The sequence below is a fragment of the Peromyscus eremicus genome, chromosome 1, assembly GCF_949786415.1.
Source record: "Peromyscus eremicus chromosome 1, PerEre_H2_v1, whole genome shotgun sequence".
In the NCBI taxonomy this organism is placed as follows: Eukaryota; Metazoa; Chordata; class Mammalia; order Rodentia; family Cricetidae; genus Peromyscus; species Peromyscus eremicus.
In genome coordinates, this window is record NC_081416.1 from 74263112 (window position 1) to 74279282 (window position 16171).

The following is a 16171-nucleotide window of genomic DNA, read 5'->3' on the forward strand; positions in this document are numbered from 1 at the left end:
GGGCGATCTGGAAGGTGACTACGGCCTGGCAGGGACAAGGAACGCTGTGCGTCTCCCAGGCCGCGAGGGGAGGGACCGGGATGCGCGCGGGAGCTGAGGGTCACCCGAGGCCACTTCACTCTACCCTGCGCGGGTAGCTGGAGGCTGGACCCAATGCCCACGGGTACGGGTGATCAGGGAGAGGGGAGCGCCGCGGAAAGAAGGCGGCGGGCGGGGCCTGGAGGGGCGGCGTCGCGCGGGCTCCACCTCCTCTTTGCCCTCCTCGGGTTCTGCCGCCGTGCCGCCCGGCTGCTCCGTCCTCGGGCGCCCGCGGCGATGTTCACCCGCGCCGTGAACCGACTGAGCAGGAAGCGGCCGCCGTCTGGTAAGTGACTGTGGGCGCTGGGGCGCGGGAAGGGTTGGGTCGTGGGTGTCCCCTGGCGCGGCTCGCGGTGCCGCCCGGACAGCAGCTGCGCTCCTCCCGGCTCGCTCTGTCCCAGCCGCGGCGGGAGCGCAGAGCCGGGGAGCCGCCCCGGGAGGAAGTTAAGCTTGAAGCTAGAGCCACAGCAGCTTTTTTTTTTCGGGAGAAGGTCTGAGAGCCACGGGAGACAGAACAGCCCCCTACTCTGAGGCAGCGTGGGAGCCAGGCTCCCCTCTTATGTGCAGCCTCCGCCACCGGCCGAGTGGGAAGGATGCTCCACCGGACCTCTGCATCCCCGGAGCGGCCGGCCCCGCGGCGCCAAAAAGTGGAGTCCCAAGGTGGCTGCACACCAGGGCGGGGGAGTCACTTTGTCTTTTCCCCAGGACCAGCCCGACCCACAGTTTGGGGCAACTTGGCAAGACAAAGAACCCACAGTGCAGAAATGGTGATTCGAATCCTGTCATCTTTTTTTTTGTTCATAATAACACCTAACATTCTTTGGTGGCTTATGTTGTGGCCAGGAGCTGTGTTGACATCTGAGCTTTTCTCTTTTCTTCACCCGTAGACTAGCCGCGCTGGAGGGGTGGGGTTCTGAAGCCAGGGTCTTGGGTGACCTGCTCTACTCCTAGTTGGTGGACCCTTCAAACCTACGTTTGTTGGCTTGCTAGACTCTGGTTTGGAGTTCACCGGCTTGCTTTCCTGTCGCCCAGAGATTCACTCTGTGTCAGCCGGTTTCCTCTTTTCACCTAAACATCAACTGTGGTTAAGCGACTGCAATCAGACAGATTGAATCCCACTGCCATCACTCACCAGCTGTGCAACTTCTTTGTAAGGGGTAGGGATGTGCAAAGTGTAGCTTTAAGTGCTTAATTGGAGCCTGCCCTCCCTCCACCCATCAACTCATGCAAATCATTTCATTAAATATTTAAGGCGACCCTACTAAAGTCAGATTTCGTGCAGTTATTTGTAAAGAGTTTGCACCGTTGCCTAATATGAATTAAAGTGCTCCATTAGTGTCGTCTGTGTGGCCAGATTCCCTTGTGAGTGTTGATGGCTGACGCAGGCAGGCTACGGAGAGGTGGTCAGATTCTAGGCACCGGAGTTAAACTTCCGATTCCAACCTTGACTCTGTCATTCGGCGACACTGAATAATGAATGTCCTTGGACCTTTCTGTGCCACAGAGCTGTGCTGGAGCTGGCTCAGTGTGGCTTGCAAGAGCCAATTGCTAAATACTCAGGGCATCAGGGAACGGGTTGCGCAGTCATAGGTGGGTTGAAATTAGCTGTGGTGGGACATATCAACATACGACAGACATCAGGGCTTGTGAACAGTGGATTTCAGATTTCAAAAAGCTGGAGACTTAACTACACACTTAATTTTTAAAAATTTTAAATTACATTTATCGTGTGTGTGTGTGTGTGTGTGTGTGTGTGTGTCTGTGTGTGTGTCTGTGTGTGTGTGTGTCTGTGTGTGTGTGTCTGTGTGTGTGTCTGTGTGTGTGTGTCTGTGTGTGTGTCTGTGTCTCTGTGTGTGTGTGTCTCTGTGTGTGTCTCTGTGTGTGTGTGTCTGTGTGTGTGTGTGTGTGTCTGTGTGTGTGTGTCTCTGTGTGTGTGTGTGTCTGTGTGTGTGTGTGTCTGTGTTTGTGTGTCTGTGTCTGTGTGTGTCTGTGTCTGTGTCTGTGTCTCTGTGTGTGTCTGTGTCTGTGTCTCTGTCTATCTGTCTACTGTCTGTCGTCTATCTGTTTTCCTGTTTGCCTGCCTCTCTGCCTGTGCACATGCCACAGCTTGCATGTGGAGGTCAGAAGACAATTGGAAATCAGTTCTCTCCTTCTACCGTACAGGTCCCAGTAATCAAACTCAGGCTATCAGGCTTGGATACAAACCTCTTTACCCACTGAGCCATCTTGCTGGCCCTTAACTACAGACTTTAATTCTGATAAATATGTGTTCAAGTTACTAATAGCAGGGCCAGCAGTTAAACATGAGAAGCTCCAAAATGCAGTGCTGGATACGTGATAAAGGCGTAGGAGTTACGAGCTTCCTTTTCTTTCTCTCCCTTGTTATAGAGAGCAGTTGTGAACAGCCCTGCAGAGGTTGCTTGTTGCTCTGAATTATATTTGGCCTGAATAGAATAGAAATAGAGCCACTGAATCATGACAGATGAATGGATTTTGGATGCTTTTGCATATGGCCACGTTGCATTCCCAAGCTGAATGGCAGTTTCAGAAACGTTGGTCGCATGTACCTGTTCCAGGGCAACAGACTTGAACACCGATGACGTTCGCCCACACTGCCGATAGAAAGGCCAGAAGTTAAATAGCAGGGCTTGGTGTTGGATGTCTGGAATGTAAGAGCTCAGGTTCCTTGAAATCTGTGGGTATAAGGTCTGCCACTCTTGTGAAAGGATATGTGCCCCTGCCAGTCTGGTCACTGACATCACCACCGAACAGCAGGAAAAGAAGGCGTCAAGTGAGAGAGGGAGGGTGGGCAGCCGGCAAGCTAGTCCCAGGATGCTTAAGGATTTGAGGGAGGGTAGTTTTGATTGTTTTTTTCTAGTGGTGCTAGGGGCACACCCGGGGCCTGGCACATGTAGGCAAGTGGTCTGCCACAGAGTGACATCCCACCTGATCTTTGCTTTTAAAGAGTTTTTTCCAAAATGTCCAACTCAGGCCCCACCCAAGCTGGAGGTACCTCTGCAAGAGCCTGACTTGGAGCTGACAGCAGCAAGCCTGTCTCCTCCAGAGCATTTTATGTGTGGCCGAAGAGCTAAATCTTATCAAAGATGGTATCCAGAAGCTGAGAGCTGTAAGCTCCACCCATTTCTAAGGTTTATAGTTTGAGGCCCCTTCATTTCTAAGGTCTCTCAAAATATGTTTTGCCTACCAGGTTGGGGAAATGGGGCTTGATAAAACTCAGACCCCGGTTCAATCTTAGGGACCCAGGGGAGCAAGAAGAGTTAACTGCATTTTTAGCAAGTACCCCAGTGGTTTTTTTGCTGAAATGTGAGGACTCCTCAGAGGGTCCTGTCCCCTGCCCACAACCTGCACTGTTAATAACTGGCAAGATCCAGCTACATGGCCTATCAGAGAAGTTCTCTTTACATTATCCCATTAAACCCTGGGAACATTGCAGAGTTATTGCTGGGCTTACGTTTTTATTTGAAGGTGACAATCTGCACAGAAATTTAACATATTTGTTTTTAACAACTTGACAGTGGAGCGTGTTGGTGGTTGGGCAAACTGACTCTTGTAGAGACTCATGGGCTGGGCCTTGGGGCTGCGGGAGAGCAAGGCTAGCCTGCAAGATAAGATGGCCTTTTTGTCTAGATGACATCAGCTCAGCCTGCTTGGGTCCCCCCAAGAGCAGCCCACAGACAAGATGGAGGCGGGCAGGAGGTGCAATGTGACAATATTTTGTTTGTCTTCTTTCCTCAGAACAGAGGACTTAGATGCCCAGGCAGGGTCTGGATTGGCTATTTCCTAGAGCTTTCGTGGGGAACCAGACACTTCCCTCCTCGAGCTGAGTGATCCCCCTGGCCCCCCGCATGCTGGGTTCTAAGAACTTGTTGTTTATACTGTACTAAATATATTCTGGTCGCTTCTGCTTCCCCCAGATAGCTAGCTGTCCACTGCAGCAGCCTGGGGGTGGCCGTCAGAGAAGAGGGGCCTCAGGCAGGCAATAACAGCAGCCCCTTGATAAGGGCCGTCAGGAGGCATCCACTATGGGAAACAGTCCCTCCAGACTTCCAGGGACAAATTTCTCTTTGCGTCTGGTTCCCATCTCTCCAAGGCCATGCATGCCTAGTTGTCCAGGTTTGCCTTGCTGCTTTCACCTGGTCGGTCCTTTTCACCCCCATCCTTCTGCCCCTCACTCTACCCAGAGAGGTATTGGGCATTCCTACCTCCTTAAGGGTGCCCTTCCTCCAAGCCTGACTGGTATTCGGCACCTGACAGTAGCCTGTCTCAGAAGAAGGGAAGTTGGGTCCCCAGGGGTGGGCACTACCTCAAGGCTGCTCCTCTGCAAAGAAGCCGACACCATAACCCGTCTCCGCCTCTGGGCCAGGGCTGCCTGCACACACGACCACTCAGCCGGCTTGTTAGCTATTTAGTGAGTAAGTACGGAGGTGATGGCCTCTGCTGTGTCTTCTCCCCTCCCATCTGAGAGGTCCTGGTCTTATTTTCTCAGTTCATAGTACATTGGTGACTGAAAGTCAGAGTTTCCCTTTGTTGCGTCCGTTACCTGACTTTCCTTCCCAGCTTCTTCCGCCAGCCATTCTGGAACAGACTCGGACCTCCTCCATCCTGCTGCTTGCTTCTTTGTAGTAAGTTGCTCCATTCACCTCCGCGGGCCTTATTTCCTGGTTGGGTACATGCTCAGAGACTGTCGTCTGTTTTCAGTGGCTGTTTTCTTCTCTCGGTGCCTCTGACCCCCTGATCAGTGCCCAGCTTTTAGCTCATTCCCCTGAAAGTATTGATCACTAGAAACTAGAGTCAGGAGTGCTAGATGTGGCGTTAACCCCTGAGGAACACAGCACCTTTGTTCTTAAGAAATGTGTGGGCTGGAGCCGGGAGAGAGAGCACAGTTGGTGAAACGCTGTTCGTTCAACATTAGGACCGCGGCTCGATCCCCAGGACCCCGAGGACGGCGCATGCTTGGAATCCCAGCACTGGGAAAGTGGAGTCGTGTGGATCCCAGGAACTCACTGGCCAGTGAGCCTAGCCTATTTAGTCGTCCTTGGCCAGTGAGAGACGCTGTGTCAAAAGAGAAGGTGGACAGTGCCTGCGGGAGACACCTGTGTCTCCACCTGCACGTGTGCACATGTCCACCGGCACACATGTCCACCTGCACACATGTCCACCAGCACACACAGGAACACACACACAAAAAGCAATATGTGGGCTGGGGCTGGGGGTGTAGCTCAGATAAAAGAGTGCTTATTCAGCAGGCCCAGAGCTCTGAATTCAATCCCCAGCACAACATGGTGGATTCTAACACCAGAGAGGTAGAGGTAGGAGGTTCAGAAATTCAAGATCATCCTTGGCTAAAGGCCAATCAGAGCTACACGATGTCCCCTCTCAACACACACACACACACACACACACACACACACACACACACACACAGACACACACACACACACACACGACACACACACACAGACACACACACACACAGACACACACACACACACAGACACACACACACAGACACACACACAGACACACACACACAGACACACACACAGACACACACACACACAGACACACACACACACAGACACACACACACACACACAGACACACACACACAGACACACACACACAGACACACACACACAGACACACACACACACACAGACACACACACAGACACACACACACACACACATACACATGCACACAGACACACATTCACAGCACACACACTCACAGACACAGACATACACATACACACACAGACATACATGCATGCACACACATACACACAGACGACACACACATATACTCACACATACACACATACATATACACACATGCACATACACACACAGACACACACACATATACACATACATACACACACATACACATATATACACACACACACATACACACACTCACAGACACAGACACATACATACACACACAGACACACATGCATACACACACATACACACAGATGACACACATGCATGCATGCACACACATACACAGACACACACACACATGTACTCTCACATACACACATACATACACACACATGTACTCTCACATACACACATACATACACACATACACATACACACATACACACACAGACACACATGCATACACACATACATACAGACACAGACACACACACATGCATGCACACACACAGACACACACATACTCACACACAAACAGACACACACACATATACACACATATACACACACATACACACACAGACACACATGCATACACACACATACACACAGACGACACACATGCATGCATGCACACACATACACAGACACACTCATGTACTCACACATACACACATACACACACAGACACACACTCACAGCACACACACACTCACAGACACACACACATGAATGCACACACACACATACTCACAGACACACATACACACACATACACATATATACACACAGACACACACACTCACAGACACACATAGACACACACAGACACATATACATATACACATACACATACATACACAGACACACACACATACACAGACACACATGCATACACACACATGCACACAGACACACATACTCACAGACACACACACACAGAGACACACACTCACAGACACACACACAGACACACACATGCATACACACACAGACACACACAGACACACACAGACACACACAGACATACACACATACACACACAGACACACTCACAGACACACACACATGCATACACAGACACACATACATACACACACATACATACACACACATACATACACACATAGACACACACAGACACACATATGCATACACACACAGACACAGAGATATGCGCATGCATGCACACACATACACACAGACACACACACAAACACACATATGCATATATACACATACACACAGACACACACACATATATACACAGACACACATACATACATACACACAGACACACACACATACATACACAGACACACATACATACATACACACATACACACACACATACATACACACGTAGACACACATATGCATACACACACATACACATAATACATACACATACATACACACAGACACACACACTCTCAGACACACACACACACATAGACACACACACAGACACATACATACACACACACACATACACAGGCACACACATACACACATAGACACACACATACACACACATATACACACATACATACACACACAGACACAGATATATACACACATAAACACACATACACACACATACATACACACGTAGACACACATATGCATACACACACATATACACAGACACATATACATACACATACATACACACAGACACACACACACTCTCAGACACATACACATACACACACATAGACACACACACAGACACATACATACACAGACACACACATACACACATAGACACACACACTGACACACACCCATACACACAGACACATACACACACAGACACACATACATACACAGACACACATACATACACAGACACACACATACACACACACGCAGACACATACATACACAGACACACACATATACACATAGACACACACACTGACACACACCCATACACACAGACACATACACACACAGACACACATACATACACAGACACACATACATACACATATACATACACACATATACACACATACATACACACACATACATACACATACATACACACACATACATACACACACACACACACCCAAAACCAACAAACTCAACCAATCAAGGAAGAATGGCTAATTCATGAATGGCGGTGTGCTTGGGAGTCTGAGGTTGCGGTTTGCTAGGAGTCTGAGACCAGCCAGAGCTGCAACGGAAGAGCTCGCCTTAGAACCGGCCACCCCCTCACACACAGAGAAAGATGACTGATTCTGACACACACTTTACAGGTTTGGGATGAACCCAGGGCCTTGTGCATGCTGGGTAAGGGCTCTACCACTGGGCCACACCCCTAGCCCAGAAGTCCCTTATCTTGAAGCGAGTTTGAGGCTGGGAAGAAAAAGTGTGGGGGAGGAAAGGCACACTTACACATAAATGTCGAGCCCCATTCTTGGAGACAAGGAGAGTCAGTGAAAGGGCTTTGGGGCCATTGCCGGGTTTTTTTTTCAAGGCCTCGGGGCCCTCGTTGTTTTTCTGGGCCTCTTGCCGCCTAGAAAGTGGGGATTCTTGGGAGGGCACAAACAACAGTGTGGCATCCTTATTTCCTTCCCTCTAGCTGATGCTAGAAACTGTGGCCATCTGTTGTTTAGTCCACCCAAAAGAGGATGTTGAGGAGTCTTTTCTCTTTGGACCGGAGGGTGTCAGGGAGCCCTGAGCCTCCTACAAAGCCACTTTGAGAAGGCAGCGTGGAACTTCTAGGTGGACCGGAGCATGGAACGTAAGGACTACCCCTTCAGAACACGTTCTTGGCTTGCCCAGGGATGGAGCAGGGCTTAGGGAGGTGGGTTTTATGCTGAGACAAGCGTCCCGGGGACTTCTGTGCACACTTGCCTTTCCTTGAGTCCCGAGCTCTCTGATCAAAGTGTCACAATGCGTGTTCAGAGCCTCGCCACCCTCTGCGGCCTGTTTTCCTGTTCTTACGGGCTGGTTCGTAGTAAACTTGTCTTAAAGCTTTTAAATTTCATCTTCTTCTTTTCTTTTTTTTGCTAACTGCAGTGCATGCCCACCTCCCCAGCTGGGGCCTGGCATGCCTCTAAGGTAGTTCTCACAGGCTAGATACCGGAGTGATAAATATGTAAAGTAATATTTAGATACAGGATTTCCATGACCCAGTTTCTGTGGAACCTTAAGCAGATCACCAGTTCAAACAAACAGATTCTCTGCTTCTATATTGGGATGTAACTTTTTTAAAAAAAAATGTATTATGCTTGATGTGGTGTAGGAGATAGGAACTTTTTGAATAAGTTTTCTGGGTATAGCCTTCCCCTGAAACTTCATGCGAAGGAGCTCATCTGCTTTTCTTCCTTTTTCTTTCTTTCTCATACCCCGTTCCCTTCCTTTTTGTTTTAATTTTATGGGCCAGAGTCTTTCGGAGTTCACACTGGTCTGGGGACTTTGCTGTGTAGCTGAGGCTGGCCTGGTGCTCCTACTTCTCAGCCTTCTAGATACTGGATTATAGATGAGAACGCTGGAATGGAAGTGGGGTGCTATGGCTAACAACTGCTTTGGAATTTGGGGCTAACATCCCTGCCTTTTCCTGGATGTGAATGTCTCCTTTGTCTCCTTCAACGTGCTGTTGAGTTTATGGGTACTAGAGCAGCTCCTGTGAGGATGTAAGTTGTCTCTGCTGTTGAGGAAGTTGGATGTTGAGAGCTTATTAAAATATTATTTGGATTTGGGAAATCGTCTACTCAGGGTCCTTACATGGCTCTCCCTGGGGAGTAATAGCAGAAATCTAAGCTGCAAGCGCTCAGGCCTGTTGAGTGCTGCAGATGCCGTTTGAGTATGGATTTCTAGGGAATTCCTGTCTGGAGAAAGTCTCGATTAGGCGTGACATCATAGCTACTATAAATAATGTATTACGAAATGGATCGCAAGCAACTCGCTCCAGCCATCTGCGTGGCCGTCCTGCACATGTCTTCGGAGACAGGCTTTCACCGAAGTCAGAAACCACACGGAGCAGCCAGCACTGATGGAAACGAAGCTGTCTGCTGCACATTCTGTGTGCTAGATGCTTCTCCCTCAATCTTACAGGACTCCCGCCCCCACCCCCGACTCCTCCAATGTGGAACTGACCTCAAGTTTCTCAACCTTTCCCCACACTGTGAGTGTTACTAGTCTCCCCCTGCTAACAATCTCCAGGATCTTACCACAGAGCTCTGGCTGAACTCTATATAGACCAGGCTGGCCTCGAACTCAGAGATGTGCCTGACTCTGCCTCTCAAATGCTGGGACTAAAGGTGTGTGCCACCACCGCCTGCTGTTGCCAGCCTCTTCAAAGCTGCTCTTTTCTGGCCTCTCAATATAAAGACGAGCAGAAGTCAGCATTAAACACAGCAATAGAGCCTTGTGGGAAGGAACAGGTGCCCTGAAGCCGGACTGTCCGCCTTTGGAGCAAGATTTTCATTTCCTCGATAGGTGACCCTAACAGGTCTCATATCTCAGCTTCTTCACCCATAAAATGGGGATGCTATAAATGTCACATGAGAGTGCTTTGCAAGGCCGAAATGATTCAACCCACATGAAAGTGTGGGGCGCAACCTCACACCTGGCAAGCAATTTGTAAGTGGTCTTGTTATCAGCTAAAGATAAATTTACTGAAAAATTAGGACCAGGCCTGCAAAAACTTGAAGATCTGAAAAGAGGTAGGAAAACAAAACAGAAAACGGTCGAGCAACCATAGAACCCCCTTTCTTCGCTGCAAAATGTAAACAGAAAAAATTGAGGCAAACTAATATTACTGCAAATTGCTTCTTATAGCTTGAGAAATCTTAAAGCTGCTAGAAAAGCACGTTTAATGTATTTTCCCCCCACCTGGGCGTTCTAAGCCTGCTTCCTTGCCTAATCATCTAAAATGGAAATTTGTCGATGAAAAAGGACGAGCAGGCTGGGGAGCGGCTCCGGCAGTCCAGTGCTTGCTCTGAGTGCACGAGGACCTGAGTGTGATCCCCAGGCCCGGGTAGAAGGAGCCAGTTTAGTTGGCGATTGTAATCCCAGTCCTGGGGAGGCAGAGGATCCCTGGGGCTCATGGCCAGCTAGCCTGGTAGAACCAGCCAGTTCTGGGTAAAAGTGGGAAACTCAGACTCAAAAACCAAGGTGTAGAGTGGCTGAGAAAGACACCAGGGACCTCTGGCCTGTTCACAGCACACACACACACACACACACACACACACACACACACACACACACATGCACGCACTCACGCACCCACCTACCTAACCACCCATGAGTATGAATGAGAGAGTACCTGAATTTTGTGGATTTTCAGGCAGTTGTGAAATCTTGGCATGGCGTTATTTTTTTCTGTTTTTATTGTCGTTATTAGTATCAGTCATTAGTATTAGTATTTTGAGAGGATCTCCCCATATAGCCGTGGGCTGATCTGGTGCTGCCTTGGTGAACAAGCCTGGCCTTGAGCTTCCAAGGATCCTCCTGACACTGCCTCTGGGTGTGGGATTACGGACCTGTGCCACCATGTCTTTAAGTTTAGAAGTAAGCTTGCTTGCTATTGAGGAAAGTCATTCTTTCTCTAGTATGTTACTAGGTAAAATATCCCATTTAAAGTGAACTGAGATAGCGTAGGGTCCCTTACTCAGGATATATCAAAAAGTAGATTAAGTCTCCTGAGCAGGGGACACTGAGTCACAGAAATGCCCTGAATTCAGGTGACTTCTATGCCAGATGGAGTGGGCTGGTGGTCCATCGTACCGGAACTTGGGGATGATGGCTTGCTGTGAGCTGGGTGCAGTTTGCATTTGTCTCCAAGTTCCTGTCTTGAAATGCAGTTCCTTTGTGAGGCATTAGGAGGGTGGAGGAAACACTTTCCAGGTATTCTGCTTAGATCTGGAGCCTCTGGCAGCTGAATCAATGAGCCAAAATAAACCTCTTGTTTTATGAAGTAGCCTGCCTCAGGTATGTTGTTATAGAAATGAAAAAAATAGACAAAATATAGATGCCATTAAGTGAATTGTGTTTGCTGATGTTGGAGATCTTTGTTGTAACAACAACAAAAATCTTTTTTGTTTGTTTGTTTGTTTTGGTTTTGGTTTTGGGTTTGGGTTTTTGAGACAGGGTTTCTCTGTGTAGGCCTGGCTGTCCTGGAACTCACTCTGTAGACCAGGCTGGCCTTGAACTCAGAGATCTGCCTGCCTCTGCCTCCCAAATGCTGGGATTAAAAGCGTGCACCACCACTGCCCATCCACAACAAAAATCTTAATCAGACTTGAAAGTCAGGCTGGATCTGATGGCATGGACCTGTAATCCCAGCAACTCAGGAGACTGAGGCAGGAGGATTTCCAAGATCAATACCTGTCTGGGCTACAGAGTGAGTTCAAGGCCAACCTGGGCAACCTTTTCTCAGAATGAAGAAGAGGAGAAGGGAGGGAAGAGCAGAAGAAGGGGGAGGAGGGGGAGGAGGGGGAGGAGGGGAGGAAGGAGACGTGGTGGGTGGGAACGTAGTTCAGTGGTAGAGCACTTGCCTAGCATGTGCGAGGTCCTGGAGTCAATCCCCAGTACTGAAAAACAAACAACAAAAACCCTTAAAGTCAATCTGAAGTCTTGGAAAAGATCCAAACCAGTGTCTAAGGAAAGTGAAAACACATGACAGGAGCTGGGAGAAGAATCCTGTGGGAAAGTTACAGTTGCAGAGATGGACAAAAGGGAAGGCTTTCTTTCAGTTAAGAGAACTGAAGTCCGAAAGAGGCCCAGCAGCTAAGAGTGCATACCACTCTGAAAAGACTTGAGCACTCTGGTTCCCAGCATGCTGACCCAGCAGCTCACAACTACCTGGAACACCAGGTCTGGTGCCCTCTTCTGGCTTCCTTGGGCACTGCACTCACATGTGCATACCCCTCCCATATATACACTTACACACACACACACACACACACACACACACACACACTCACGAGTTCTGAAGTTGAAACACCAGTAACCAGGACTTTTAAGAATACCTTTCTAAGCCTCTCCTGAAAAGCCTCACAGTATTATTGTTATTTCCTGATGTAAGGGATATGAGAGACTACCATTTTCTGTGTTCCAAGGACCCCGGAGTCCTATGGAGGCAATCCTGATGGGGACAGAGAGGTCCCACTGGTTCCATGTGATGATTCTTTAGACATGTCATCCAGGACAAGTCATTTTCTTGGATTTTTGTTTCTAGTCTAAGGAGGCAGTCTAAATAGTGAATCTGGAATTGTACAACACTGTGTGTATGTGTGTGCTTGTGCACATACATTCTGTGTATGTGTGCATGTGCATATGCATGAGCACAGCATGCATGTGGAAGCCAGAGATTGATGTCACATGTATTCCTCAATCACTTCCACCGTGTTATTTTGGGACATGATTTCTCACTGAACCTGGAATTCTGTGATTCAATTTGACTGCCTTGTCGGTGAGCCCCAGCGATCCCTCCTGTCTCTGCCTCCCTAGCACTGGGCTTCCGTAGGTACTGCTATGTACGGGTGTATGTGGGCTTTGTGTGTGGGTGCTAGGGATTGACCTCAGGGACCACAGGGGCCACCTCACTTTTTGTTCAACTGAAAGCTGCCGCAAAAAGCTAATCCACAAATTTGATTAACATCGGCAATAAAGGGGTGGTTTGCATTTCCTCAGCGGTAGAGCCAGCTTTCAACGGCCTGAGTGCAACCCACCAAGCACGTTTGTTTGCCAGAGAGCAAGGCGGTGAAGCCCCTAGCATGGTGTGGTTGATTTTTTAAGAGTGCCAAGAATTTTGGCATCCTTTCAGACCGTGGCTGAAAACGTGGAAGAGAGCGCGTGGCTGCCTGAGGTAGGTGGTCCCTAGAGCAGTGCACCTGTGTCCTGGTGGCTGCCTGAGGTGGTCCCTAGAGCAGTGCACCTGTGTCCTGCTGTTTATTTACTTCAGAGGGTCTGCTGGGGCAGTGGAGTAAATGGTCAAACTGTGTTCTCGAGGCAGAGGACAGAAGGTAAGTTAGAGGGATGCTTGGCGGAATGAGCCCTGCTTCGGGAAATCTCTTGTAATGATGATTTAAAATGATGATTGTAAATGATGATATGTGAGGAGAAACCGTGTCCAGGGATTGACGTTCCATGATGGATAGGAGCCAGGAACTCATTTCTTACCCATGAGTTGGAGAGAGTCACTTCGGGAAGTCAACAGGGTCGTCTGGTAAAGTGATCTAGGGAGTTTGCTCTGACAGAGGAATGGGGCTGCCGTAAATAATTTCTCACATTATTAGCAGTATCTGTCATGATGGTGAGCCTGAACACTGTCCCTAGGTTTCTGATGCTACTTTATGGAGGTGCAGGAGATGGAGCCCCAGAAAATTAAGAGGTCAAGGTGTGGATCTGCATGTGGTGGTACAGACAGGCAACTCCGGCCCTGGAAAGGCCAAGGCAGAAGACTGTGAGTTCTAGGCTAGCACAGGCTACATAGTGAGACCCTCTCTCAAAACAGCCAAACCAAAAAATCAAGATTAGGATGTGTTGTTTTACATCCTAAAAGAATGCCAATTGTCAGTAAGAAGTACCCTCCCTCTCTCTCTCTCACTCTCTTTCTGTGTGTGTGTACAGATAATCATGTAAGTGTGTGAGCACACGTGTTGAAGCTTGTGGACAACTTTTGATTGTTCCTTAGTCGCTGTCCACTGTTTTTGAGACAGAGTCTCTCAGTGGCCTGGGGCTTACCAGTTCAGCCAGGCTCATACGCGGGTGCTGGGAATCAAACCCTGGTCCTCATGCTTGTACAGGAGCCACGTTACCAACCAAGACACTCCTCGGGCCCAAGTCTAGTATATTCTGGTAGGAATTTTCTTAAATAGCTATTTTCAGTGATTAATAAGTTATAAATTTTTTTCAATCATGCTTTAAAAGTGATTTACTTTGTTGGTTTCTTAGAAAGTTTATTTTCTTCTAGATTCAAGCTTTTTTTCTTTTCTTTTCTTTTTTTTTTGTAATCTTATTTCTAATGTTGTGCTAGTTGTAACACAGCTCGCTCGGTAGGTCGTTCTTTCCAGAAAGGGGAGAAAGGGTCTGACAGAGTACTGCTCTCAGATAGACTTCCTATTTTTTGTCCCCTGATGGAGACATAGTAATTCTATATATTTGTTAGCTATGGTGGAGCATTTAAACACATGTTGTATCAGGATCAGGTCAGGGTAATTGCCATATCTACCACTTCAGATTTTTCTCATTTCTTTGTGAGACTCTTTCTACCTGCTGTGGAGAAAATGCACAGTTTGTACTTCCATCTTAAATCCTTAAATAACCTCAAACTCAGAGGACCCTCTTCAAATGCACACACAGATTTTACTATGGCCTTGTAGCTCAAACCAACCAAGCTGGGGTTTGAACTTGGACTCAACCGAAGCGACATGCCAGTAGTTTCCCATGACTCTAGGACCGGGTCAGGTCTGTAGACATGTCTTATGCACTGCTTCTTCCTTCAGCCAAGTGCCCCGGTGTGATCGTCTAAGACCCTCTGTCACTTTTTCTTTGGTAAAGAGGGTGCTAAATGTCAAGCCTGTTAATGTAAGATGTCCCAGGCAGTCACCCATTCACTCTGTGCACTAACAGGTTAGGGGGCTGCCTCAGGGTCAGCGATATTTCATTCATTCATTCATTCATTCATTCATTCATAGACAGTGTCTCATGGTTCTCTAGCTAGCTTTGAACTCACTGTGTAGCCAAGGATGACTGAACTCCTGATCTCTCTACCTCCCAAGTGCTGGGATCCCAGGCAGGGGCTACCATTGCTGCTTTTGTGTAGGAAGGGAAGGAACCCAGGGCTCCGTGTATGCTAGGCAAGCACTCTCCCATCTGAGCCACATCCCTGGCTATAGTTTTAGAGATATGGCATATCAAAAAAAAAAAAAAAAACCAAAAAAAACAAAACCCAAACAAACAAACAAAAAACTAAACTAAGCTGATGCAGAGACCTCCATGATGAACCGGACAACAGAGCTTTAAATACAAACTGACTAAGTGTGATGTGAAACCACACTGGAGGTCCAGATGAAAGGGAGCATGGAGACTAGTGGTGCTTTATTTAAAGTGTTGGCATTTGCTTGCCATGAATTTTCTTTGTTCTGGGACTCGGGATAGAACACAGGACTCTGCACATGCTAGGCAAGCATTCTACCCCTCACACACATCCCTAGTCCCATTATGGATTCTTTTTTTTTTTTTTTGAGACAAGGTTTCTCTGTGTAGCTTTGGTGCCTGTCCTGGATCTTGCTCTGTAGACCAGGCTGGCCTCGAACTCACAGAGATCCCCCTGGCTCTGCCTCCCCAGTGCTGGGATTAAAGGTGTGCGCCACCACCGCCACCACCGCCTGGCCCATTATGGATTCTTTGAGCATTCATTTTGAATTAGAAAAAAAGTG

General features: G+C 48.1%; 1 protein-coding gene across 2 annotated transcripts in view; it reads left to right on the top strand.

Annotated features, from left to right (window-relative positions):
* The first annotated feature begins 267 nt into the window (after nucleotides 1-267).
* Nucleotides 268-16171, top strand: part of Rgs10 (regulator of G protein signaling 10) — a 44149-nt gene continuing 28245 nt past the window's right edge. Inside the window, exon 1 of one of the 2 annotated variants that reach the window (XM_059250705.1) lies at nucleotides 268-364. In XM_059250705.1, coding sequence (XP_059106688.1) covers nucleotides 316-364 — 49 coding nt within the window. In that variant the 5' untranslated portion in view covers nucleotides 268-315. Of the gene's footprint in view, nucleotides 365-8412; nucleotides 8524-16171 lie in introns of those variants that run through there. The other variant, XM_059250711.1, reaches the window with a different exon arrangement.